This window comes from Rhipicephalus microplus, unplaced genomic scaffold (assembly GCF_043290135.1).
Source record: "Rhipicephalus microplus isolate Deutch F79 unplaced genomic scaffold, USDA_Rmic scaffold_72, whole genome shotgun sequence".
NCBI classification, from domain to species: Eukaryota; Metazoa; Arthropoda; class Arachnida; order Ixodida; family Ixodidae; genus Rhipicephalus; species Rhipicephalus microplus.
The window spans coordinates 1,456,714-1,483,950 of NW_027464645.1; the positions used below are offsets into that span (position 1 = coordinate 1,456,714).

General features: G+C 45.0%; 2 protein-coding genes across 6 annotated transcripts; both read left to right on the top strand.

The window, feature by feature from the left end:
- Positions 1-430: 430 nt before the first annotated feature.
- LOC142790148 (uncharacterized) lies at positions 431-15,302 on the top strand. Of its 4 annotated transcripts, none has more exons than XR_012889382.1 (7): positions 431-664; positions 1,206-1,271; positions 3,171-3,269; positions 3,977-4,133; positions 5,606-5,748; positions 8,277-8,380; positions 13,041-15,302. XR_012889382.1 is itself a non-coding variant. In XM_075885138.1 (6 exons), the coding sequence occupies exons 4-6, from the start codon at positions 4,049-4,051 to the stop codon at positions 13,250-13,252; spliced, it is 375 nt and encodes a 124-aa protein (XP_075741253.1). In that variant the 5' UTR covers positions 431-664; positions 1,206-1,271; positions 3,171-3,269; positions 3,977-4,048; the 3' UTR covers positions 13,253-15,302. The 4 variants fall into 4 exon arrangements, 1 of the variants encoding a protein (XP_075741253.1); XR_012889383.1 differs by having other exon boundaries at positions 3,977-4,107; XR_012889384.1 differs by lacking the exon at positions 5,606-5,748.
- Positions 15,303-21,416: 6,114 nt separating this feature from the next.
- On the top strand, positions 21,417-26,057 carry LOC142790140 (uncharacterized). Of its 2 annotated transcripts, XM_075885118.1 has the most exons (3): positions 21,417-22,334; positions 24,702-24,768; positions 25,862-26,057. In XM_075885118.1, exons 1-3 carry the CDS (start codon positions 21,441-21,443, stop codon positions 25,867-25,869), a joined length of 969 nt encoding a protein of 322 aa, XP_075741233.1. In that variant the 5' UTR covers positions 21,417-21,440; the 3' UTR covers positions 25,870-26,057. The 2 variants fall into 2 exon arrangements, with proteins under 2 accessions (XP_075741233.1, XP_075741234.1); XM_075885119.1 differs by lacking the exon at positions 24,702-24,768.
- Positions 26,058-27,237: the final 1,180 nt, after the last annotated feature.

A 27,237-nucleotide genomic window follows, 5' to 3' on the forward strand; every position in this document is an offset into this window, starting at 1 on the left:
CAATGATCGACGTCCCTTCGACCAGCGCCGCCCTTTCGCATACGTGTGTACGTGTTCACTCATTTAACACCCCCTCCTACAACCACGTTAACCAATTTAGCCATCGACCCAAGTAAGTCGCAATTTAACACCCCATTTCACAACCACGTTAACCAATTTAGCCATCGACCCAAGTAAGTCGCACTTTAACACCCCGTTAACCAATTATATGGTCCGCATCCTCCTCAGTGTTCCCCCGAGAGAAGCTGCTGGCAATTTTTTTTTATTTTTTTCCTCCACAGCATACGCCACGTGCTGATATCGCCGATAAGACGGCAAAGAATGATTTCATGACGTAATGGTGCCACAAGTTGTGGCTGCTACAGCGCAAGGTCGAATATCGGAGAATCGCTGTTAAAAAATATTACACGCGGGCTGCACGCTTCTATTTTTAATTCGCTGCCGGTCGCGCTGCGCATTATGTAGAGGGCAGTTCTTCGGCGCCATACGGAATGGCTTGTTTCAGGCACGGGGCGTGCGATAGTCGTGGTACGTACGAGTCGCGTTTCATCTTTTCTTTTTTTTTCTTTATGCGTGTGTGGACGTTACCTGGACTTATAGAGCTGCGCACCACTAACCCTGACGTTGGAGGACGACTGCAACCTTCGTCTTCAGCATCAAATTGGTGAGCCCCCTATCGTGACAGGCCGACGAAGTGTCGGGGCGTTTTTCATCGAACATCACCCGCTTATATATTGACAGTTCAACCAATGTTTAAGGTTGCGTGGAAATTTAGCGAGCGGGTTTCTTGGACGATGCCACCACAGGGTTAATCTCCTTGAGGCACAGAGCAGGCTCAGCTCATGGTTTGGGCAGGCGGCTTAGTTAGGCCAGTGTCAACGGGAGGTGCAGCCGACTGAAAATTCCCGTGGCTAGCCTGTGGCCATCATTTCGTGCCAGTATTTTGCTGGCGCGTAATGTGGTTCTCGGAGGTTGCAACGTGCTTACTTCCGGCTTGTCTCTGCACTTCAAGAAAATGGCAACATCTCAACTTTGATGGCATCTGACACCGAGGTCTGCAGAACGCGTCGTGTCGAGGACCTGCTGCGGTCATTGAGCAGGTCGTTTATCGTTTTCATAACGCATTCACGCGTGTTAGAGTTGGCAACGATTTGAGTGGTCTTTTTTGCAGTGTTAATTAATTCCTTTCCTTTTTTTCTTTGCAGCTTCAACTTTGCTACTTTGTGAGAGTGCACATAGACCAGCCGGGACTTCGCGCTCAAGGGTTATTCGTGAGTGTACATTTTTTTACACGCGCTTTCATCTAGCAAGTTTTGCTTTCGTTACAGAAGCAAACAGTGTAAATTTTTATGAAAGGGAACACGGAATCGCGTGGCGTGCGCGCTCCGGCGGCTGCTGGCAGCGCGTTCAAGTGGGAGTGGGAAAAACCCTAGTCTATGTTTTGCGTCATCCCACGGCGAGCGAAACAACCATTCGTTGCTGATATAGAACGGAAAGTTTGCAACCCCTCACCCCTAAAGCCGACTACCTGCTCTCTCGTGATCACCTTGAAGTGGGAGGGGTCGCATTGTGACCGCTGGTTCCATATCAGTAACGAATGGTTGTTTTCTCCGCCACGAGATGACGCGAAAAGAGAGTGGTTTCTCCCGCTCCCGCTTGAACACGCTGCCAGCAGCCGCCGAAGCGCGCAGGCTACGCGCTCCCGTGTTGTCTTTCATGAAAATTGAGACTGTACATACGTATTCCGACACGTCCGCACCTTCACCGACGAAGTCTGGCGAACGTGCTGCCAGTATTGGGTCGAGTAAGCATGTCTTTCGTATTCCCGCGAATAGTGCTACATTGAACTCGTAGGGCCACCTATACGCCAACCTGTCCTGGTTTCTTCAGCCGATGTGAGATCTCCCGTATATGCAATATCCCGTATATACACGAGGTCTCACTCCAGCTGAAAAAATAGCAGGGCAAGTTGGCGTAAAGGTGTTTTTTTCAGCACCAGTTAAGCTAAGCCACCTGTGTAAGAATACCTACCCCACCTCTTGAAAGACAGAATGCCAGAAAAACACAACCATCCTTTGGTGGCATGCGTCGTAGACTTGGTGCACTATCCTCTAGGGCAGCGCAAAAGGCCTACGGGACGGCTTTTATGCTTTCCCATAGTAGAGTACCTGGTATACTAAATCACTAACCACTTTTTTTAAACACATCTTGCTACTGACAGGAAGCAAGAAATACATCGGCCAAACGTGCCGTTGTATCAATGATCGTTTACGCGAGCACAAACAAAACGTAGCTCAATGCATAGATGGGCACATGTCCACACATTGCAACGACTGTCGTTGTTCACCCATGTATTCAAGATGTATCCTAATCAGCCAGAATTAAGATAAGTGTACTCGCGAAATCATCGAAGCAAAGACCGTAATCATCGAAGGGGAGAATCGTGTCGGCTCGCCATCGTTAATGTTATCGGAGAAAGAAATGCTGTTCTTGAATTCGCCAATGCACTGAAAGTGTCACGTGGCCAAGGATGTACACTGTCGTTCTTTACGAAAGGGAACACGAGAACGCATGGCCTGCGCTCTGCGGCGGCTGCCTACAGCACCATCAACCGACAAGTGAAGAAAGCACGTTTGCTTTTGGCGTCATCTATGACCTAGCAAGATAACGAGTCATGGCCGGTAGTCAAGCGCTGCTAGATTATGTTCCCTCACCACTCGCCCGGCGAGTGATATAGGGAGATTACTGCAGCTTGCGCCGTGGTCGCGCACCACGTTTGAGATGTTGGCATTGGAGTATACGCACTGCAGGCGTGAGCACAGATGGAGTGCAATCTAGCCGCGCTAATCCACCGGCCATAACTCGTTATTTTTTTGGCAACAGATGACACTGAAAGCAAACGTGTTTTCTTTTTCTGTCGGTTGATGGTGCTGTAGGCAGCCGCCGCAGAGCGCAGGCCAGGCGTTCGCGTGTTCCCTTTAATAAAGGACGGTAGTGTACATATGAAGGGCGCCTTTTCAATTAAAAACTATTCGCTAAACTGGCACCCTATCCTGTCTCCTCCTTTTCCTTCCTTGTCTGAATTGCAACGCAATTATTATATCAAGCTATGAGCTTCCAACTCACCCAAGAAACAGCACTCTTAAGAGTTGCCCCTCATTGCCTTTCAGTTTCTGGTGGCCATACTGGTATGCTCAACGCAAGGTGACTGCCATGTTGTTCCTGCGTGAGCCCGTTAAAGTCCTGTAGCAGGTGTTCACCGACCTTGGGTAAAGTTCTTGTGCTATCTGGACATACAAGTCAAGATCTTGTTCAGGCAAAACTTCTGGCCTTCATCAGCTGCTTAGCAACATCTCGCAAGTGCATGCTGTAAACTTGTACATAGTGCAAAAGCTATCGCGAGCATTCAGAGCAGAAGCATGTGGGTACGTGCATGGCAATCTTCAAATCCAATGCAGAGTGATTCGCGGTGACCGCTGTTGGCAAGATAATGATGCTGCTTGTGCGCTAAATGTCGCCATGCCCGCCTAATTACTGATAAAAAACTGATTGCATATCTAGGGCCACTTTCAAGTCAGGTAAATGCCAAGCGAAATATGGTAGTTTGCTCTCTATAGCTTTGCGCAAAATACGCCTTTTTCATTAATATGCGTGAGTGCTTGTACGTGCAGGCGTGTGTAACACAAAAAATGGGGATACAGCAAAACATTTTTAAAAAGTTGGCACTTCGCTCTACATGAGTGGTGCATTGGGCAGTGCAATATTGAGCTCTTGTCACCTTTCTCGCACCGTAAACGTGGACGTGGGGTGGCACCGGAAATTCCCGAAAAAGTACTTCCCACTGTTTTAGTTCTTTCGAAATGTCTAGTCAGAGTTCAACGTCATTAGACACACGATCATCTGTTCCCTGCCCAAGTGTTCCCTACAGAAAATTGTGCATATTCAAAGCTGCCAAATAACTCGTATGTCATTATAGGTCATCAATCTGTGCAACCTACTACAGTCTTCGTTTGTGCCGAGAGAGCATACATCTGCCCACCTTCGTAGCATGTCAATTCTGGTGCTGGACGGGGCCTCCTGGTTGACATCCTCTCAACACTGCCTCGTGTGAGCTTCGTTTTTCGAGCAATACGGTGAGAATACATCACAATGGGGACATGTTTTAACAGCATGTCGTGTTGAGCAGGCTGTTGCATGGCTTCAACGTTTGAGGCCCAAACTGACAGCAACAAAGACGGAACAGTACACCAGTGCTTTGCAGTCTTCTCTCATTTTTCTTCAGTTGGCACCGCAATCTTCGTTAAAGGGGTAGTACACAAAAAATTGGCTCATAATCCAGGCCATTTGGGTGAATGCTTGTACGTTCACAAACTAGCTGGTGAAAACTGTGACGAAACAGTCTGCTTGCTTTGCGGGCGTCTGCATTCTGATCGATTCCGGGTAACAGTTTTGTTCCGTGGCCGGCTGCACATGCGATCGTGATTTCAGCTTGGCATTGAAAAGAAACAATTTGCAGCTGCTGAAACTTTGCTAGAAAGACTGCTCTACTTTGTGCAGCACCTGACGTCGCAAACGCCATGGCAAATTGGTGATTGCTGGCGGTCGTGCAGGTTTATAGCCGGCAACTTCAGGGCTTATGAATGGATGTATGGCCGAAAAACTTTATTCAAGTTCTGAAGGATTCCACCCCCGTTTTATGTTGTCCAAAAACATCTATTTAAATTTAAATTCAATAAACGTACAGGCACTATATATCCAACTTCTGTCTGTTGCTGAAAACCACGAAATGTGTGACCGCGCCTTGGACCTTTTCAGACCATGGGAAACGTGTTTTTATTTTATTTTTTATTTCATAATGCTGTCAACCTTCATAGAAAGTCATAACAGAGAGGTCATACATAATGTACAATGTTCATCAAGTTTTCTAATACCTTGACAACTCACAATGAAAACTAGTATTCTCTTAGTTAACAACTGAACATTCAAATAACAGTTCAAGACCAATTTACAATTTCGTTTGGCAGTTTTTTCCACATTTCTATGACATCTGGAAAATAATATCGAAATGTATCAGTATTTGTTCGGTACGGTTTTATGACGCAATCGTAGTTAGTTCAGGGATTTCTTTTGCCTCGAGAATGTAAATATTTGAGCTTATCTATCTTCCGTTGATCTTGCATTACTTGGAACGATACTTTCAGCCTATATTTATTTGTACGTAATTCAAGAGGATCTAGGTTGCATCTCCGTAACATCAGTGTTACTGATTCCTTCCTTCGGTACGTAGAACAAATAAACTTCATACAACCTTCCATTTGATTCACATTTTGCTGTACTGAAATATGCTGGCTTTTCATAGAACTTGCACCCACGAGGTTTTCAGCTACGGTATTGCACTGATGAACACTATAATGAAGACCATCATGGCTGCATTTAGCTGGGAGCAAAGTAGACACCCCTGTAGTTGCAAATTTAGGTGCACATTAGGAGCTCACTTCATCATATTGAGAAGAAGAGCATATATGCCATCTTTCCGCAGTTTCGAAAACAAAGAAAAATTAGGTTATATTTTCTTTCTACTCGGTGATTATAACCGTCGATGCAGCTTGGCCAAGGGGCAATGACACTTGGGCTATGAACTGCAAAACCGGGAACCACTAACTAGGAGGCGCACTGCCAGTGATGAGTGGAGGACCAATAAAACGGCCATCAATGCTCCAAGCTACTTTAGCGGCACCAATTTAGCAGGTGAGCCCATGATAGTCTGGCCATGGTGGAGCATGTTCACAGTAAATTTTCATTTTCTACTGCGGTACTTAAGTTTGTATAATAAGTTAACGTGTTATTGAGGGCTTATAGGCTCCTCTACGTAAAGAATCCTCCTATTATGATCGGGCTACTTATGTACGAAGCGCATTATTGCGTTATATTTTTTTGCGAGGCGCATTATCGACTGAATACGAATGCGGGCAATTTAACTTGATGCCAAGGTTGTGGAGACGAAACCTAAAGCTACTGGAAGTGCTAAAGTTAACGTATGTTGCAGCAATTGTAATTGAATTGTTATATATTTGTACATTCATTAGGTATATCTTTCCAGGCTGAATTCAATGACCCGTTCAAGTTACGTAGAATAGTTTTGGAAATTTTCGCAGTGAGCTTTTACCAAAAGATCAGGAGTATTTTTTTACATTTTTGCCGAAACGCCCCTCTTCAGACGTCTTCTTCAACACTATTCTTCATCAGTGCATTCATATGAAGCAAAATGTTCTAACCAGATGTGACATAGAACTTCAGTTACAAGAATGCTTAAGTTTTGATTACTCAAACTTTGTGGTTTTCCTGGCGAGAGTGCACAGTAAAGAAGTCTCTAAATGTGGATACTGTATCCCAAAAGGGTATGTGCAGTCTACCCTGCTTGACGTTCTGTATACCTGTAAGGCAGGTGCGTCACATGATGCCATAATTGACGATTTGCTGAATTTACCTCGCAGCTCTGGTACATGTCACGGAGATACCAGTGGTTCATGTATTTCAACCAGCCCTTAACCCACCAAAGATGACGTACCTATCGAGTAAACCACCCCTAAATAGTCTTTTTTTTTCTACCGACTGGAGAACCTTTGCTCGGCAGTCTGCAGCTAAGTAAGTCCACGTTTCCAGTACTATAGAGCTGCAAGGGTAGAAGACAAACAAGCACAGATTCAACTCGGTTTCTTGGTGAAAAGAGAAGGTGCCTTTACATATCTAGGCTGAGAGCGCACATCCTATACAATAATTCAGTGCTTCAAAACAACCCATATAAATACCATCAGGATGCAACAAGAGAGAAATAGAAAGGAAAGGCAGGGAGGTTAACCAAGCTTGACTCATTTGGCTACCCGACACTTGGGGTGGGGTAGAGAGGAAATAATAGAAAGAAAACAGACAGAAGAGAAGAGGAGTAACAGATGAATAGTCAGCTCAAGACTACACAGCACGGTCTCATGCTGTTCTTTCACAAGCGCTCGTGAAGTTCGGTTGTCCTTAAGAAGCACAAGAGGGCTTTCGTGGCTTTGCACGTATTCGAAACCGTCGACCAAGATCCCAGGATCTATTCTATAAGTGGTTGTGAATCCAGCTGACTGAGCTTGGCTTGCATAATACGTCGTTTAGACTGGTATGCTGGGCAGTGGTATAGAATGTGTTCAAGCGTCTCCTCACTGGCGCAAATGTTGCATCTCAAACTGCTCGCCATACCATGGAGACAAAAATACGCATTCCTAAATGCCACGCCCAACTCCATGCGACACAGCAAAGTTTCAGCGTGTCGTGGTAGCCAGGATGGCAAACAGACTTGCAAGTTCGGTTCGATCGAATACAAACGCTCGTTGGAGAGACCCGGCGTATTCCATTGTAGGAGAGTAATACGGCGAGGAAGTGATTGTAGTCGCCTTTCAGCGTCCGTTCTCAAGAGCGGTATAGGCGTACGCAAGTCTTGGTCATGACCCGATCGAGCAGCTTCATCCGCGCGGTCATTGCCGACTATTCCGCAATGACTCGACAACCATTGAAATACAATATCGTGGCCTTCCTCGAGCGCTTCGTGGTAGACGTGCCTTATGTGATACATTGATTATTCGTGTAACCCATGCTGTATAGCGAACCGCAGTGCAAAACGATCAAATAACATTCAGTAAAGAGAATTTGCCCGTTATTTCAGTGGCTCACTTCATATGTGCATCGCTCTTAATGCAAAAACCTTCGGTTATAAGAACACGCACTAACAAACAATTGAGTCGGCGCATGTCTTCCTTCCTTCAGTCTGTTTAATCATATAGTGGTTTTGGGACGTTAAACCCCACATATCAACCAAATCCTTGAGTCTGTTAGCTGTGTGCATTCTGGCTTTCCACAATTCTTACTGAATTTTCCACTTTTATATATGTTTATGAGAGTAGTGCCCAAGAATTCAAATGCAAAAATTTAAGTTTGAGGAGTACACAAACAACCGTTTCTAGTCCTCGGTTCATGCCACACTGGCAAGATTTTGTTGTGAGCACTTGCCCAGTCAATATTACCTGTAGCAGCCGCATCCATCATAGCATCAAGCAGTTACCGAGCAGTTGCACATGCCAGTTATAGTATGCCTAAAAATTTCAGGTTATTTTAAATTCAGGAGCATTAAATATCGATCTACCAGCATGACGGTGGCTGACGTTTCCTTCCAGCATGCGAATCTTTGCACCTTGCACACGCAAGTGACTATACCACAGGTTCTTGTATACATCATCCAGGCCCTGCTTCATGGAAGAAGTTCCCCAAGAGGCGGCGTTTGAACTTCCTGCTGGCAACCACTGCGTTCTTATGGACCTTTGCTCGCAGATGGGCCCTTACTCCTGTAAGCATATGTACAGTACTCACCCTTTTCAAACGTGACAGTTTAGGACTAAGTACCACCCAGTTTCCTCAGTTTCATTCCTATAGGCGTAATTTCGACTCCAACACGTACATCGGAGCCAACAATATCACAAGAGACCAGGTTTGTCACATGACGACATGACAGACAGACAGACAGACAGACAGACAGACAGACAGACAGACAGACAGAAAGACAGACAGACAGACTTTGCGTCGAAGGTCTCCAGAAAGACTGCCGTCTTTAATTAAAAAAAAACAGGAGAAAAGAACATTGCGAAGAACATCCCCCCCCCCCCCCCTCTGCGCAATAGGGGGAACTCTGCGCATGCTTGAGTACGGCGGACCCTGTTTTAAATCGAGCGAAGGTGTCGAATGGGCAGACCACTTCTATTATAGAGATTGGCTTAGCCTCTTGGCGAAAGATTTATTGATGTACTGTACTACCAAGCGCAACTTTTAACACAGCTTATAATTTTATAATGAACCGTACTATAATGCTGCATTTGCCTTTCGCTCGTATTCTCAGTCCACTGTCTACTCAATACAACTGCAAGCTTCCTCCTTTGCTGCGGCGGCTGCATTTCCGATGGAGGCGGAAATGTTGTAGGCCCGTGTGCTCAGATTTGGGTGCACGTTAAAGAACCCCGGGTGGTCGAAATTTCCGGAGCCCTCCACTACGACGTCTCTCATAATTATATGGTGGTTTTGGGACGTTAAACCCCACATATCAATCAATCAAGCTTCCTTCTTTGCAATGTATGAGAGCATATTTAATTATTCTTGCTGCTCCACATGGTGGTGGTGTAAACTTAGTGTTGAAGCTAGACGTTTGTGTGTGTATTTGTAAAACAGTTGCATCCTGTCTCACGTTTCACAAGTAGCTCCATTTTTCCTTCTTGCTTGTCAACTTCTGCGTCTGCATGCAGCTGATAATCTCGCCCGTCCTTTGCACACATCGCCCAGCCTCTGCTTTCTGAACCTCTTCGGTCGAACGTCCTTCATTGGAGCATTGGGTCTCTCTGCCTGGTGGTCTGCAGCGACTTGGGCTAGTTTTTTTTTTGGGGGGGGGGGGGGAATTGCTTTCGTAGTCCGTGTTTGCATATCGCCAAGCATTGGTCAGCTTTCATGTGGGGAAATATTCTGCAGCATTCGTGGTGATAATCTCTTGGAATCGTACCTTAGCAGATGATGTTGAAGACACGCGCAGCATTGTGGTATAGGGGTGGGTTCGAAAGCATGCGCACTGGGGGAGGCAAAAATGTGGCAGTCTTCCTAATCTCTTAAGAGGGAGGGGGGCAAAGTCTTCTACCATCATGCATTTACTCAATGGTAGAGGACGGCACTGCAACAACTCCACCCCACCCCCCTTCCGCCCATCCACCTGAAGGGGTACCCTGCGTGCACCTATGAGTAGGTTGTTCAATCGTCCTGGTGTGAAAGGGGCACCGAGAATAGTTCGAAATAGTCGTGCAAAGACGATTACGGACGAAACGAGGGGCACACACACGGTGCCACCCTTTCCGTGGGTGTGTAGTCTCCCTTTTATTTTGTCATCTTTCTTGCACCTCCTTTTTCAAATCATGCAATGCCAACACACCCAGTTGTTCACTGTCACACTGATAGCGGACTACAAAAGCATGTGCGTACGTCGGCAAAAAGACTTACATATGTTTCATACTTGTACCCGCTGTCCGCTGCTTGCACTACCCGGTATATGTTTAAGATTATCTAAGTGAGTCTGGTAAACATTCCTGGTCAAAATTTCTAAGAGACCCCTGACAGTGAAAGTTTTGTTTTGCGAATGTTTTACAGCAATGTGTAGCTTTGCATCTGGTAAGGCTAAAGTTATATCGTAAATGATTTAACGCATCGTATAATTGATGTCAGCGGCGTTAATTCATAACGATGTTGCGTCAGTTCTAAACGCCCGCCTAAATACCGTAAAAAACTAGTGCCCCACAGTGGAGCAACGCCTGGGACTGTTTTCAAATAGGGGGACACGTGTGCGGTGAGTGAAATGATGTGGGTGCTTTGAACGTGTCTGCCTCAGGAAAACGTAAACCATTTCTGGCGTAATGGTGGTAGTGGTTAGAAGAGGAGAAAGGTGCCTAATTTCTGCAGCCCGGTCGGGAGCACGGCGCAGTGCCTCATTTCTGGCGTAAGCAACCAAAACCACATTGAGAGCAGCCTGACAACAGAGTGAGAGGGGTGACGAACAATAGTCCTCGCCAGTTGCCAGTCGGGGTATTGTGCGCGCCCCGCACATTTTGAACCTGTAACGTCACAGGAGTAGCCCCGGTCTACGTCAGACCACAGAAAATGTCGATTACACCTTAATACTCAGTACAGCACGCACCCTTACTTTAAATCTCAATTAAAATGTTTTCTAGGCTACGCTCGCCACTAGTAATCGGCCAGAGGTTGCCCTGCATGCAAGACTATCAAACAACACAAGCGTCGAGTTCCCAAATTCGGTGTCAGGGGTCCTATAAAATATTTTGATGTTGCAAGGCAATCTCATTGGCAGCAGTGTACCCTTGCCCCAAGGCTCCCTTAATGTCGGCAGCCGTGACTTACCACAGACAGCCCGCAAAATGGTTGGGGAAACCATCGAAAGTGACCTTTCAGACTTGACTTTTGGCAACAGGAAGAATACCACCGGAATCGCATCATGGCTGGTGCATCCCTAATGGAAACCTTGAGAAGCCTGAAAGACAAGTTTCAACGCTGCTCCAGCCATTTAACATGTGTAGGGTCTCGAAATGAGAGCCCAATCTCGGAGTGAACGGGCACAACAGGTGTGGTCAGACAAAACAAAACACATTGTGTGCATTCATTCAATTACTTTACTTCGACGATATCGTCAGCCAAATGAAATGCATCACTAGTGATCAACACTCTCAACACAACTTCATACAATGGTTCAATACGCTAAATCAACATGACAAACAGAATGTAACACAAAGGCCGCGTCGCTCATGAGCAGCCCTTTTTGGCGCGTGACGGCTGGTGTGGATGGTTGTCTCCTGGCGGGGTCCCCCAGTATACGGCGACCGCAGGCCGTCACCCGTAGATGTCCCTCGTGGCGAGTCGAACATCGGTTACCTTTTGTTTGTTCTTATGTTAATTGAGTGTATTACATCGTATGAGGTGGAGTTTAGCGTGTTGATCACTAGTGGTGTATTCCATTCGGCTCGATGTAAAAGTATTTGAAGTACACGATCTTTTCGTTTTGTCCGACCTTGCCTGACGAGTCTGTTCGCTCCGTGAGCGGGCTGTCATTTCGAGACCCTACACATTTCATTCAGCTACACTTCATGGCACCTGACTTTCGGAAGCTCTTCGAGCGTGGTAATCGCGTTAGCAGTGGCGATCTATGCCAGTGCCAACAAAATATATGCCCAGGTAACAAATTTGAAGAACTTTATTATGCGCTGATAGGGTCAAATAAATTCAATAACAGACCCGGTCTCCCCACTTTACCGACTCATTTCTACTCGGGCTCTTTCTATTTTAGTACCTTATGCTGCTTGCACTACCTGTAACTACATTAAAATGTACGCATGATCAAGGAGAGTGCAAATGCACACTTTTGGCCCTTACATTTGATTTCTACGTGTACATGTTCTCGCCGCTGTCATTCGACTTAGTTGCACCATGGGTGCAACTTCTCATACGAAATGCATGTAGCTAGTAATTTAACCACTGGACTATATTGTCGCAGTTTAGCATACTGGGGCAGACATATGCCAATGAGACACGGAGTCTGAATTTATTCTGTTAAATAATTGTGCGAGTTGCGAAGGCTTACAAAGACTGAAAATAACCACTTTTCGTAGGCTAAACACATTTGATGTTTGTCCCATGTAGTGTTCCCCGTAAACTTGTGTGCTTTACCAAACAAATGAACAGAAAAGCCAAGGAAAACACAGCTGACATTATTTGCTCAACTGTAGTGTACTAATGGGAATAAAACGGAGTCAAAGTGGACGAAGAAGCACCCATTCTATTTGCTGGATCTCACCCCACAACCTTCGAAGTACACGTCTGACGCTCTGTCAGCCTAACTTTGACGGAAGTGTCCCCATTGACTTAGTCGGGTATTTGTAAAGGTGTTAGCCAGCGCCACTTGTAGGCGAGGTGGCAAGTGAGAAACTTTTTCACCAGAGGGTGTCACGTGGCTTTGCACGAGACTGCTCATGACTAATATGCTAACCTAAGGTGTTTTTTAGTTCATCCGTAGCGGAAACCTTGCCCTAGTTGGGTTGTTGTCATAGTGGCTCATTTTATTGTAAGACAGAACCAAATCAATCGGACAATGAGCCCAAGGAAAGCATACGGGACATAGTCTTGAATTGTCAGGTATAGCAATTATGACTTAAATTTAAGCGAAATAATCTTTTCCTGAACGAGGGATTCAAACCCACAACTTCCCATTACCACGTCCGATGCTGTACCGGTTGTATAAAAAAATCCCCTTCGTTCGTCCATTCCTATAGGTAAAGCAGAAATTTGGATTTGTTTCGAATATTACGTTCCCCGTGGTGTTGCTGTGCATGCAAGATCACGTAGCTTATGTGCATCACGTAGCCTTGTGTATCCGCACAACACCTAAACATGAATTCTTGGTGTTCTTGCAGCTTTTCGACCTATCTCATCCGGTGGACGCTCTGTGAGAGACTGTGGCCATGCCATTCCATCGTCCACAACGAGCCAGCTTCGGGTTTCTGCTGAATGCGTTGTGCAGCAATGGCCATCACCATGGCCTGCCCTTCTTTTTTCGTTAAGGGACTCCATTCTATGTACCTGCTCCTCACTGCGCTGTCACTGGTGGCGAGTGAAGACTGGTTAACGACCGGCATCTCTTCCTGCCCCCGCGAGTCATGCCACTAAATTCCGGATCCTCCAGCTGCCCACGAAATGCTGCGAAACATTCTCACGTGGGTGTACGTCAGTGTTATCGTACAGTGCTGTTCCAGGGATAATCTACAAGGCTTAGATTATATTACACCTCTAAATGTTACGCTGTTCGGCCGTCATGCAGAGAATCTACTTTTTAGTGACTGTTCATCACGTTATAACCATATGGTTGACTTAATTACAAAGGCGCAACGTTTTTTGCAACGTTTCGGCATGTTTGTATTTCACCACCGTGTTCGACTGCAATACAATTGGTCGAATCATCCACATGTTTTTTTCTAAACCATTCGAATTGTGCAATATAGTGGCATATTGATGCTCTTTTGCGTTATTCTGCATCGAAAGTGTGGCAACTTGGCTAAATTCATCTGTCAGCATGTGTTGCAGGAAGGCTCTCTTCTGTGCGTGCATGTTTGCACGTTTCAGTTGCGATACCCTCTTCCATTTTGCCCATTCACTACTGTATGAACTTAGTGCTACTTTGGTTTGATATTGAGGTTATTGTGCGGACGCGCTCGGCATGTTCTCGTTTGTCCAATGAAGTGGTTCAGATGAAGCATCGTTGCGTGCGGGTGATGAATTTCGCTTTATTGGACCGTTTGCTTCGGGCATCCTGGTTAGAGCTTCCGAAGCCTCGTACATGGTCCGTCGCTAACTCTTAGTCACCTGGTTAGGGTCCACGAGCTTCACCAAAGTAACTGTTAGTCTTTCTGCTGGTGTTGTCTTTTGAACTCGGCAGACAGTTTTGCATGCTTTGGTCTTGCTTCGCCGTGCCAGTAAACATGCAAGATCATAAACATGGCAAAAAAATCTCAATGCAACAGGAGGGGTATGTGGGGGCAGGCAATCATTACTGCAAACAAAAAAAAAAAACCTTCAGGATTATGACAATCTGTTTCCACATGTATGGTACGCATTGCTTACCATTTTACTTCAGGCTGTTAGAGTAGTGTTCTTCTGTATGCTTTTGTAGAAAACGGATACACGTGCCCGAGAACAATTAAGCACCGCGGGTGCCTATGTAAATTTTGAGTGAAGCTTTCCCATGCGTGTTCTAGAATGTTGATTGTCAAGCAGGGGATCATAAGTACGCGCTTCTTAGTGCGCTTTGAATATCTTGAAGGAGGCTTTTTTTTTTGGGTTAGCATTTAGGGTGTTGTAGGTGTCCGGTGGAGCTATCCTTGCGAAATTCGCAGACCCCGCCCAGTTGGTTTTTTGAAGCTATACAGGTTCACTATTAGGTTAGTGTAATGAGAAATAAATGCGGTGATACATTTTCTTAAACTTATCTATTACTATGTAGTCGGGCAACACATTATAAGACCGCAGAAGACACGACCAGCCAAATTAAGCACGGCCACCGGTCGCATCAGTGGCTAAAGAAACGGTCTTGTTCATGCACTCGGCAATGTCCTCGATGTGACCGGTTGTTGACAGCCGGAGTACATACCCATTCGTGCAGGCTGGTCTGCCTCCGCCTTTGAAGAAGGAATGCCGTTGACTTGGGCCATTCTAGTAAAGGGCAAAGTGTTCTTTAAAGTCCTCATTACCGCAAAATCCTGATGTTCATAAATATTGATTGCCTAATCTTTTACTATGCTGATTTGCACATTTGCAGTTGTACAATGTCTTCCATTGTTCCACATCTACGAAGTACTTTTAGGCCTCTACCATTAAGCACTTTTCTTCCTTCCTACGGCTAAGACGTATTGTTGCTACATATGGCTCGTTCGATTGATAGAATGGACAGCCTATTACATACTACTATATACTAATTCATAGAACTACTAGATGTCGTCTTTGCCCAGCAAAGTTAATTCTCATATAGCTGTCGTATCTGTGACCTCATTATTCATGCCAGTTTCTGAGCAGATTTTTTGTCAAGGGACTTGTTATTGTGTTTGTTTACATTATTTGTATTGAATTTTGCGGTTCCTGCAATTCATCAAAATAAAACACTCGTTGTGTGTTACGTTTTCTTATTTAGCGCTATCTCGTACTAAGCCAGTCGTGCTTCTGAGCTGCCTTGACTGCTAAGTCAAGCCTGATGGCTCAAAGAGCGTTGCTTTGCGAGTCATTCATAAAATCGTTTGCCAAACACGGGAACGACACGTTTCTGAAGTGCAACGACATATTCGCAAGATGGGAAGCAAAAGCAGATGTTCAGAATATGAAGTCTTCACGATAAATATTCCCCACTAGGTGTTGCTGCAGGTGTTTCGACAAGTGGTCGTATCTTCATGGAGAAGAGGGGACTTGGGCAAGACTGCTTGTCGAAATGATGGTTCCGGTGATTCCCAGTGTTTAATAATATTGATCAACTCTGACAACGTAACACTCAAGCTAAGCACGATATTTTCTTAGCCCTATGCACTCCTTTTTGTGGAAATATACATTTCTCCACCTATTCAAAAGTAATAATTGTACGTTGTCCGATACGAATGTTCGTTGGGCAAGTATAAAACTTCAGGTTGAATTCAGCCTTGCCGCTTTGAATCATCTCCTCTGTGATGAGGTCTGGTTTTCCACTAAGGTCGTTTGTAAAACAGCCTTTTTGGAGGGGGTGTATCCGAATGCTCTTCAATTTTGAGGGTTGTCTTTGATACAGCTCTTTGATAGTTCTATTTTATAGTCAAACAGCTCTTCTGTACCTGCTGAAATTGTTATCAATGATTGATTGATTGATATGTGGGGTTTAACGACCCAAAACCACTATATGATTATGAGAGACGCCATAGTGGAGGGCTCCGGAAATTTAGACCACCTGGGGTTCTTTAACGTGCACCCAAATCTGAGCACACGGGCCTACAACATTTCCGCCTCCATCGGAAATGCAGCCGCCGCAGCCGGGATTCGAAGAAATTGTTATCAAACTGAGTACCTTGGGTCTGAGTGCAAATCTATGTTGGTTTGAGGTATTTCGAATTGACAGTAGAGAAACAGTTGAAAGTCTGAAAGCAATGTTTTGTTAGATGAAATGCCCCAGACTCCCTGGAAGCCATTGTCGCAAGTCATGGAAAAGATTTTGCAAAGGTAAGTTTCGCTTTTCATAGTTGCTGGCAGTTACCAATAAGGCGCGCCGCCATCGGAGGGACAGCTGCCCTCCAGCCTGCCTCTCTCACTCCCATCCCATAAAATCAAAGATGTTTAAAATACAGTGCCTAAGTTCATCTACTTGCCCCAATAAAAAAATAGCGTCATTTTTGTTGCCAATTAACCATAATTGTTCCTTTGCGTAACATGTCATGACAAGAACATTTTTGGATACCTGAGAAACTTGTATTTAGGAACCATGGATGCTCTCCCTTCCCCACAGGTCAAATGATGGCACCACTCTTGAGGAAACCACTTCGACTTGAGGAAAGTCGAAATTTAGTAGCGATGTCTTGGGCTGTCTGAGGGGCATGAAGCTGAGTGCATAAGAAAAAAAAACCTTTTTTTTAAACTTCACTGACGCATTACAACGTGCACGTGACGTCTGCCTGTGCCTTCGTAGTCGGCGTACGCCAAAATTCCAAGCAAGTACAATGGCTTATCAAGCAGAGCAGGTAATTTCGCTTTTACCAATCGTGTGTAGGCGCGGGCACTTCAAATCCAAAGTGGACGAGGGAGTAGCGGACAGATACAAACATTCCTGCACTGCCGAATACTTCATAGAACGCAGCCAAGGATGACCCGTGCGCCAAGAACCAGGAAGACTTGAATACATAATAGAACTACGTATATATACATTGATTCCAAAGCACCCACCATCACTCTTCCCTCAGCCTACTCCAAACGTGCTTCCCCCCACTGTTACACCCCTTAGGTATAGTCATGGAAGATCTTGCTGGGCACTCTGAAATACCAGCTGTGGCCATTTACGAGGGGCCAGGTGGTGAGCGACGCATATTAACTCTGCTCAAGAGGGGACCACTTCCTTCCGGCGCAGGAGCCGGAGAGCTCCTTAATAATGTTTTTCATTCGTTTATTTAAATGTATAGCGGCGTATTCACGATATCTGACGAGCTTTCTAGAGCTCGTACAGACGTAACCACGCCGAAGACGCCGCGTTGCGTGTTCTCGAATCGGCGACCGAGTGCGAGGGAAGAGACTGAAATGCACGTTCGCAAAGCCGGGCCAACACAGCAAGAAAGGGTTCAGGGTACTACTGAGGGCACCAAGGTTCACTGCAAGAAATGCCACAAGGGAATCATCACGCATACAGAGCTTCGGTGTATACGGCCATTTACACGCTGTGAATGGGCCATGTAGACTTTCTCCCTTGCATCTCTTTCTCTTTAGAGCCGTGAGTAGAGCTACAGCACGATAAAGCTATGACACGTCTACCGCAACTCAACTAAAAACAGTTGCCGAAAGCATGGTGCAGCCCGGCCAGCCCATTCACGTCGCTCGTATAGTAACCTAAGACGCACAAACAGTTGCGAAGGCACGTTTATCTCGAGTGGCAAATGGGACATCTCCTTCCAGGCAACAACTGTTTCCGGCTTTCTTTTTATATGATTTAACTTACTACGGTGGTTTCGTAGGTAAAGTGCTCTGCTGACCCTAAGGTCGCGGGATCGAACCCCGGTCGCGGTGGGCGCATTTTGACGGAGGCGGAAGGGTAAGATGACTCTCATGGTGTTGCTTCCTAAACAGTTTTTCAGAATGACACTCTGTCCTCGAACGCATGCTTGCGACGCAGAAGGCCTGTGTTTGATACTCGCTTGAAACGAGAGCTATCTTTATTTTTTATTTATTTGCACATTTATCGGCCGTTCGATGATATTCAACGACGCCGACAAAGGAAGTTCTGCGAGACTATCTCTATCTTTTCATGCATTTACTTACAGTGATGATCGGCATTACGTGATAGAGGGACAGGCAGGCTCTCAATTATGTCAATGACACGGCGCAGAAAGTGCGATTATTATTATTATTATTATTATTATTATTATTATTATTATTATTATTATTATTATTATTATTATTATTATTATTATTATTATTATTATTATTATTATTATTATTATTATTATTATTATTATTATTATTATTATTATTATTATTATTATTATTATTATTATTATTACCAGTACAGTGCAGTTACGTGGCTAAGACAAGGTCAATCTAAATAGGTCGCTAAAGTCGGAATGAAAGGTGGTCTGAAACCTATTGCGACAGACATCAACAGCAGCGTGACGATTGAAGCGCAACTAGGTTAAGGGGGGGCGGGGGCAAATAGTGAAAAAAAATAACTGAACGTGTATTTTTTAATAGTATTAAATTTCTTTTTTACAGCAATTATTAGATCAATTTAATAAAACTTAAGTTTTTGGTATGTGGTTGAGCGCTTTTTTTGTTTGTTTTCAGAAACAGTGGGCACATACAGGAAGTCTTGTAACATGGCCCAATGGTTTCGAAGGCGTGTTAGGTAGACGTGTTTTTGGCTCGGCGCGTTGTCAGGTCAGCGAGGCATCGCTCTTTTTTCCGTGGTGGTTTCGTGCGTTTCTTTGGAAGAGAGAGAGAAGTAAACGTTCATTTTCGACACAGTGCCCCGAGCAACGCCCGGTGTCATCCTGAGGTGGAAGGCCTCCTCAGACCAGGAACCCTCTGGCTTCTACTGCCCTCTTGGCCCTGGCGACGACTTGTTGCTGGTCTTCCAGGTCCTCGAGAACGAGCTTCGCCTCCCACTTTGCCTCCCATTGGAAAGTTACTTATTTTTTATGTGCTGTTTATGGTGTGACATTTCAGAGCTCACAGTGTGTGTAGATTGCCGCTCCTGTGACTGCCGCCTGCTTCCGCTGGCGCACGGCCGACGTGCCCTCGCCTTTGGTGACTGTGAACGCGACAGGCTCACCTACAAGATGCTGTATTCTGCGGCTGCCAAAGCTATATTTTCAAAACTGCTGTCTCGCTGCAGTGGTTTTCAACGATTTATCAACGTGAGCTTTCGAACTTTTATGCTGTTGCGCTCGTGAACAGTTGTCGCAGAATCGCCTCGGCGAAGTTTCTTGTGCATATTGTAAGTACGTCATTTGGCTAATAAAACAACCTCGCTTCCACAATCTTTATTTTTGTTTCTTCTTTCTTTCTCTCTCACATGCAATTCAAGGTGCAATAAAATCACGTAATAATAAAGGCACGTAGCAGGCCAGAAATAAAAAAAAATGTCAATTTCGCGCCAAGTAGGGCGAATGCGCGACGTCGCTACCTCTTACGGTTGTGACGTCACACACACACACACACACACACCCATATATATATATATATATATATATATATATATATATATATATATATATATATATATATATATGTATGTATATATATATATATGGGAAAGAAGTGTATACCTAAGGGCTCGTTTTTCCATGTTTTAACACAATATTAATGAGATTTAACAGACAGTAATGCAAAGAAATGTACAGGGGAAGTTATTAGAACTTTGTTTCTAGTAACTTCTCCTGTACATTCCTTTGCATTACTGTCTGTTAGATCTCATTAATATTGTGTTAAAACACGGAAAAACGAGCCCTTAGGTATAACCTTCTTTTCCTAATTTCATTAAACGAGGGTCTCGTACTGGAAGACTTGGTGTCATTAGGTTGTATACGAGGGACTATTAATCAGCGGCCCGCTCATAATAAGTTCACGTGCTACGTGACGCCAAACATACGCTTAAAAGAGTGTTTTCACACTCGTCGCTTGGCTTATAGATGGCGCTGACTGTCGCTCCTACTTTTAAATTCACATATAAACCCAAAGAAGTAGATAAAGGGAAGGCCGCTGTGGTAGCTCAGTGGTTAGAGCATGGAACGCCTTATTCGAAGGTCGTAGGTTCGATTCTTGCTCACGGCTGGTTATCTTTTCATCCACTTTTCTTTCTTCTTACTTACATTCCATTGGTTCTAATAACTTCCCTTGTACATTTGTACATTCCTTTGCATTACTGTCTGTTAGATCTCGTATATATATATATATATATATATATATATATATATATATATATATATATATATATATATATATATATATACCGACAACTGGATCCGTGAGCTTCTATGGAATACGATACCAGTTTACATATACCTTGGCTAAGATGCAATCATGCTCTGCAGGTGTCGGCGTATAGCATTACGCGCCTTTAGAGCGGAGGGGCTAGGTTCGACTCCTAATTCCGCATGAGAGTATATTTTTTATTTATTAAAAATAATTAGTGTGTTTTCTCGTTTTTTTATTTTTTATATTCGTTCTATGTAACATAAAGATGGGCCATCAAGCAAGTCTTGTCATTTATTGCGTTGGGTGCTGAAGCTTTGCACATGTACGCTGAAAAACACCAGACCTTAGAACAATGGTTTCATCGTATTGAAAATTTGCCATAATATGCTCAGTTCGTTTGATCCAGCAAACGTCCCACCATGCCCCATTGTTTAGGGTCATCGGGTGATGGTGTTTTCAGTAGGAGAAACCAGAGTGAACGGCTCTTCTCGTGCATAGGCTTCCCCGCAAGGCACGGTCAGAACTAGCGAAAAAGTTTTGAGGCTCTTATCAGCTGTGATAAGGCTCAACTTCTTCCACGTGGGCGTAGTGTACGTTTGTTACGAGCAGAAGGTGCCACTGAGGAGTTGGCTTCCCTGCAATGCATTGTGGAAACCAGCGAAAGATTTTTGAGGCCCTTATCACTCCTGATTTGCCTCAACTTTTGTCTGATCTCACAACTTGTCAAGTGCGTGTACTGTAGGTTTGTTCCGAGCTAAAGTGTCCCTTGAGAAGTTTGATTCCCCGCAATGCACGGTCAAAGTCATCGAAAAAAGTTGTGGTTCTTATCACGCCTGATAAGGCTCAAATTTTGTCTGACGTCAAGCCTTGCCACGTGGGCGTACTGTACGTTTGTTCCGAGCAGAAGGTGCCTCTGAGGAGTTGGCTTCCCTGCAATGCATTGTCAAAACCAGCGAAAAATTTCGAGGCCCTTATCACTCCTGATAAGCCTCAACTTTTGTCTGACGTCACAACTTGTCAAGTGCGTGTACTGTACGTTTGTTCCGAGCTAAAGTGTCCCTTGAGAAGTTTGATTCCCCGCAATGCGGTCAAAGTCATCGAAAAAAGTGGGTGGGCACGGTGGAGCGGCAACGATGCGGTCGCTCAGAAATCCGATTTTGCTTTTTGTGCAGTTAGTCGCCTGGTTTGGAACATTACCACCGCGTGCGAATCCAGCGCGTGCCAACTACTCTTCACCGGTGTTGCTGGCGGCCCCGATCTGGATGAACACGCCCCTGCGTCATCTGCCACTATCTGACGGTGGCATCCTTTCCATCGTCACCTGGTCCACAACACTGCGGGCGACTGCAGCGACGCAAGAGCATATAAAGACCACGGAATTCTCCTGTTCCTTCAGTGGGCACGGTGGAGCGGCAACGATGCGGTCGCTCAGAAATCCGATTTTGCTTTTTGTGCAGTTAGTCGCCTGGTTTGGAACATTACCACCGCGTGCGAATCCAGCGCGTGCCAACTACTCTTCACCGGTGTTGCTGGCGGCCCCGATCTGGATGAACACGCCCCTGCGTCATCTGCCACTATCTGACGGTGGCATCCTTTCCATCGTCACCTGGTCCACAACACTGCGGGCGACTGCAGCGACGCAAGAGCATATAAAGACCACGGAATTCTCCTGTTCCTTCAGTGGGCACGGTGGAGCGGCAACGATGCGGTCGCTCAGAAATCCGATTTTGCTTTTTGTGCAGTTAGTCGCCTGGTTTGGAACATTACCACCGCGTGCGAATCCAGCGCGTGCCAACTACTCTTCACCGGTGTTGCTGGCGGCCCCGATCTGGATGAACACGCCCCTGCGTCATCTGCCACTATCTGACGGTGGCATCCTTTCCATCGTCACCTGGTCCACAACACTGCGGGCGACTGCAGCGACGCAAGAGCATATAAAGACCACGGAATTCTCCTGTTCCTTCAGTGGGCACGGTGGAGCGGCAACGATGCGGTCGCTCAGAAATCCGATTTTGCTTTTTGTGCAGGTCAGTAAACCTCCTTCTCTCTACTGTAAGCGAACCAGTAACGTCTGTCTGCTGCTCCTACCGTGCCCAAGTGTCATATTTGAATGTGTGTGCGAATGCGTGCATGTCACAAAGCTTCTACTATGTTGTGGAGACGTTGAACTAAACCCTGGCCCTGCAAATACTAACAAAGAAATACTAGACGCGATCGCTAAGCTATCTGAAAAAGGTGATCACCGTCACGATGAGCTAATGGAAGCTCTTGCCGACCTAAAGACTAAACAGGAGGCATTAGCGCAAACTGTTGCTGATTTAACGGAAAGGTTGTCGGCGGTGGAAGCTTTCGTCGAGTCATGCGACGGTTCTGCAGTAGTCAGTGATGTGCCACGTCTAATCGCTGAAACTGTCAAGGTGCAAGGCCAGACACTCAGTGCCCGACTGGACGATCTTGAAGACAGGTCCAGACGAGAGAACGTATTGTTTTTTGGTATATCGGACAGCCCTAATGAGACGTGGGCTCAGTCTGAAGGCCATGTTCGTGATCTACTCTCCCGACACCTTGACATGCACATTTCTGACTCCGAAGTTTCCCGAGCACATAGGTTAGGAAGTTACGCCGCTAAAAAAGCTCGGCCAATTATCGTCAAATTTTCGTCATTTAAGGTTAGAGATGCTATCCTGATGCAGAGACAAAAATTCAAAGGAACTGGTGTATCAGCTAGCGAAGATTTTTGCAAAAGCACGCGAAACTCAAGGAAGAAATTAATGGAATTTGCTAAGGCAGCCGGGCAACCGTATTTGCTACGCGTTAACAAACTGGTCATGAACAAGAAAACTTACGTTTACTGCGCAGAAAGCGACAGCGTTCGCGAAATCAATTCACCCCAAGCTAAGGAAAAAGAACCCTCTCTACCTGCACGTGCTGACACTTCTAGCACCTCATAGCTACGCCCGTCTCGTTGCTGCGCAGGAAACGCTTCTTTTTTCTTTTCTAATGTGCGCAGCGTCCTGAATAAACGCGTCGAACTGTCTTCTGCTATTGATTCCTGTTCCGCTGATATTGTTGGTCTGACAGAGACTTGGCTTTCTACAAAAGTAAGAAATGAAGAAATATTGGATTGTGAGAAGCACTACAAATTTTACCGATGCGACCGCGATTACCGGTCTGGTGGGGGTGTTCTGCTGGCGGTTGCCGATAATCTTGCCTCTCATATTATTCCTGTTATGTCTTCACTTGAACTTGTTTGTGTCCGCGTGCTCATTGATTCTCGCGAAATAATATTTTGTATTTGCTATCGATCACCAACTGCATCATCATCCTTTTGCAATGACTTGCATGATGTTGTCAATCAGCTGTTCGTCAGATACCCGAGATCACCTTTGTTCATTCTTGGCGATTTCAACTTTCCCGACATCATGTGGGAAAGAGACCCGGTTACCTTAAAGCACAACTCAGGTGAAAGTAGGGAATTTTTGAATTTTTGTCACGACTTCAACTTTACCCAGCTTGTTGACTTTCCTACTCGCGTTACTCCCACTTCCGCTAGCGTATTAGATCTAGTACTTACCAGTACACCTGACCTAGCTTCACCCTTCACTCATCTACCGGGAATTAGCGACCATTGCATAATCCACTTCACAATAAAAGCACGGGTTTCCATCAAGAAAAGAACAAAAATTATCCAAGACTATAGCAAAGCGGATTTTCATGGAATGAATACAGAGTTACAATCTTTTGTTGACCTATTCTTTGCTGGTTTTGAGCAGCGATCTGTTGAACAGAACTGGCTAGACTATAAGAACAAACTGCTAGCCCTAATTGACCGATTTGTACCTAAGAGAAAAGTTTCATCGAATCCTCGTTCTCCGTGGTTCAATAACACGTTGAAACGCATGCGCAATAAAAAGAAGCGGCTATTCAGACGCGCCAAATCAACAGCCAGAACAGACCATTGGTCTTTTTATCAGACATTTAACAGAGAATTCTGTACTGCGCTTTCGAAAACCAAAAAAGTATTTTTCGATGAAACTCTTCCTTCGCTGCTGCGCTCTAATCCACGTAAGTTTTGGAGCATCATTAGCGGAACTACAACGCGACATATCCAATTAATACAGTCTGATGTCCCAGTCGCTCTTAGCGAGTGCTGCAACGTTCTGAGTAATGTATTTGCTGCACACTTTCAGAACAGCATCCCAACTATATTTCCACAGTTAACAAGCACCGATTTCTTGCCAATGGACCCTATTATCATTGATGCAGTTGGTGTCGAAAAACTTGTTGGGAACTTGACAGTGTCATCATCAGCTGGTCCAGATTGCATTTCGTCAAAAATGTTGAAGTGTACTCAAGTCTATTCTTCTTTAATATTGTCAAAACTTTTTGAACAGTCATTACAGACGTCCACACTGCCATCTGACTGGAAGACTGGGAAGGTGGTCCCTGTGCATAAATCTGGTGATGTACATTCCCCCAATAACTACCGTCCCATATCGTTAACATCCATTCCAGTGAAAATCTTAGAGCATGTCATATACTCGCACCTCATTGAATTCCTTGAATCTAATTCCTTCTTTAGCATTTATCAGCATGGCTTCCGTAAGACAGTTTCATGCGAAACACAGTTGCTGTGTTTTACTAACGACTTGTTTATTAACGCAGATCTTGAATTTGATACTGACTGCATATACTTAGATTTCGCTAAAGCATTTGACTCCGTTTCACACGCACTAATCATTTTCAAACTTACTCAGCTTAACATCGACCCCAATGTACTTACATGGATTAAAGAATTCCTCTCTAACCGCAGCCAGTACGTGACAGCTAATAATTTTTGTTCACCTAATTCCGCAGTATCATCTGGTGTACCGCAAGGGTCCGTTTTAGGGCCACTCCTTTTCTTAATTTACATTAATGATCTTCCTTCTTGTGTTTCTTCTTCTACTGTCCGACTCTTTGCAGACGACTGCGTCCTCTACCAGAAAATAACCAGTCATGTCGATCACCTTAACCTTCAACGCGACCTAGATAGCATATTCGCATGGTGTAACACATGGTTCATGACACTTAACATATCTAAATGCAAGAGCATGCAAGTTTCACGTCGCACTACCACCCACTGTCCGCGTACTTATTCCCTCAATAACATTCCATTACCATCTGTTGACAATTACAAATACCTTGGTGTTCACATATCTTCTAATCTTTCTTGGAATAAACACACAGAATATGTGATTAACAACGCTAACCGCATGCTTGGTTATCTGCGCCGTAACTTTTCCTCTGCGCCATCGTCACTCAAGTTAACACTGTATAAAACATTGGTCAGACCAAAATTAGAGTACGCATGCGCCATATGGGACCCAACTCATGCCATTCTCATTCAATCTCTCGAAACCACTCAGAATCGCGCAGCACGTTTCATTTTATCGAATTATTCACGTCATTCCAGTGTCACATCCATGAAGAGCACCCTAAACTTGCCTGATCTTTCATTGCGCCGCACATTGTCTCGCCTTAACCTTTTTCACAAAATCTATCATTATAACAGCCATTTGAAGGACGCCCTGTTTCATCCACCTCGCTTCATATCACCAAGGATGGATCATCGCTTTAAGGTGGGCCTACCATCCTGTCGCACCAGACTATATAATGATTCATTCGTGCCAAGGACAAGCGCCGCCTGGAACCACCTTCCCGCCTCCATCGCCTGTATAACGGACCAAAAAGACTTCAAGCTCGCCATACATGATGCCCTGTAGAATTTTTCTTTTTTTCCTGTTTTCTGTTTTTTTTTTTTTTTTTTTTTTAACTTTTTAACTGCACTTACGATTGTTCAAACCACTCCTTTCTGTAGTGCCTTCGGGCCTTGAAAGTACCTTTAATAAATAAATAAATAAATAAATAAATAAATGCACGGTCAAAGTCATCGAAAAAAGTTGTGGCTCTTATCACGCCTGATAAGGCTCAAATTTTGTCTGACGTCAAGCCTTGCCACGTGGGCGTACTGTACGTTTGTTCCGAGCAGAAGGTGCCACTGAGGAGTTGGCTTCCCTGCATTGCATTGTCAAAACCAGCGAAAAATTTTGAGGCCCTTATCACTCCTGACAAGCCTCAACTTTTGTCTGACGTCACAACTTGTCAAGTGCGTGTACTGTAGGTTTGTTCCGAGCTAAAGTGTCCCTTGAGAAGTTTGATTCCCCGCAATGCACGGTCAAAGTCATCGAAAAAAGTTGTGGTTCTTATCACGCCTGATAAGGCTCAAATTTTGTCTGACGTCAAGCCTTGCCACGTGGGCGTACTGTACGTTTGTTCCGAGCAGAAGGTGCCTCTGAGGAGTTGGCTTCCCTGCAATGCATTGTCAAAACCAGCGAAAAATTTCGAGGCCCTTATCACTCCTGATAAGCCTCAACTTTTGTCTGACGTCACAACTTGTCAAGTGCGTGTACTGTACGTTTGTTCCGAGCTAAAGTGTCCCTTGAGAAGTTTGATTCCCCGCAATGCACGGTCAAAGTCATCGAAAAAAGTTGTGGCTCTTATCACGCCTGATAAGGCTCAAATTTTGTCTGACGTCAAGCCTTGCCACGTGGGCGTACTGTACGTTTGTTCCGAGCAGAAGGTGCCACTGAGGAGTTGGCTTCCCTGCATTGCATTGTCAAAACCAGCGAAAAATTTTGAGGCCCTTATCACTCCTGACAAGCCTCAACTTTTGTCTGACGTCACAACTTGTCAAGTGCGTGTACTGTAGGTTTGTTCCGAGCTAAAGTGTCCCTTGAGAAGTTTGATTCCCCGCAATGCACGGTCAAAGTCATCGAAAAAAGTTGTGGTTCTTATCACGCCTGATAAGGCTCAAATTTTGTCTGACGTCAAGCCTTGCCACGTGGGCGTACTGTACGTTTGTTCCGAGCAGAAGGTGCCTCTGAGGAG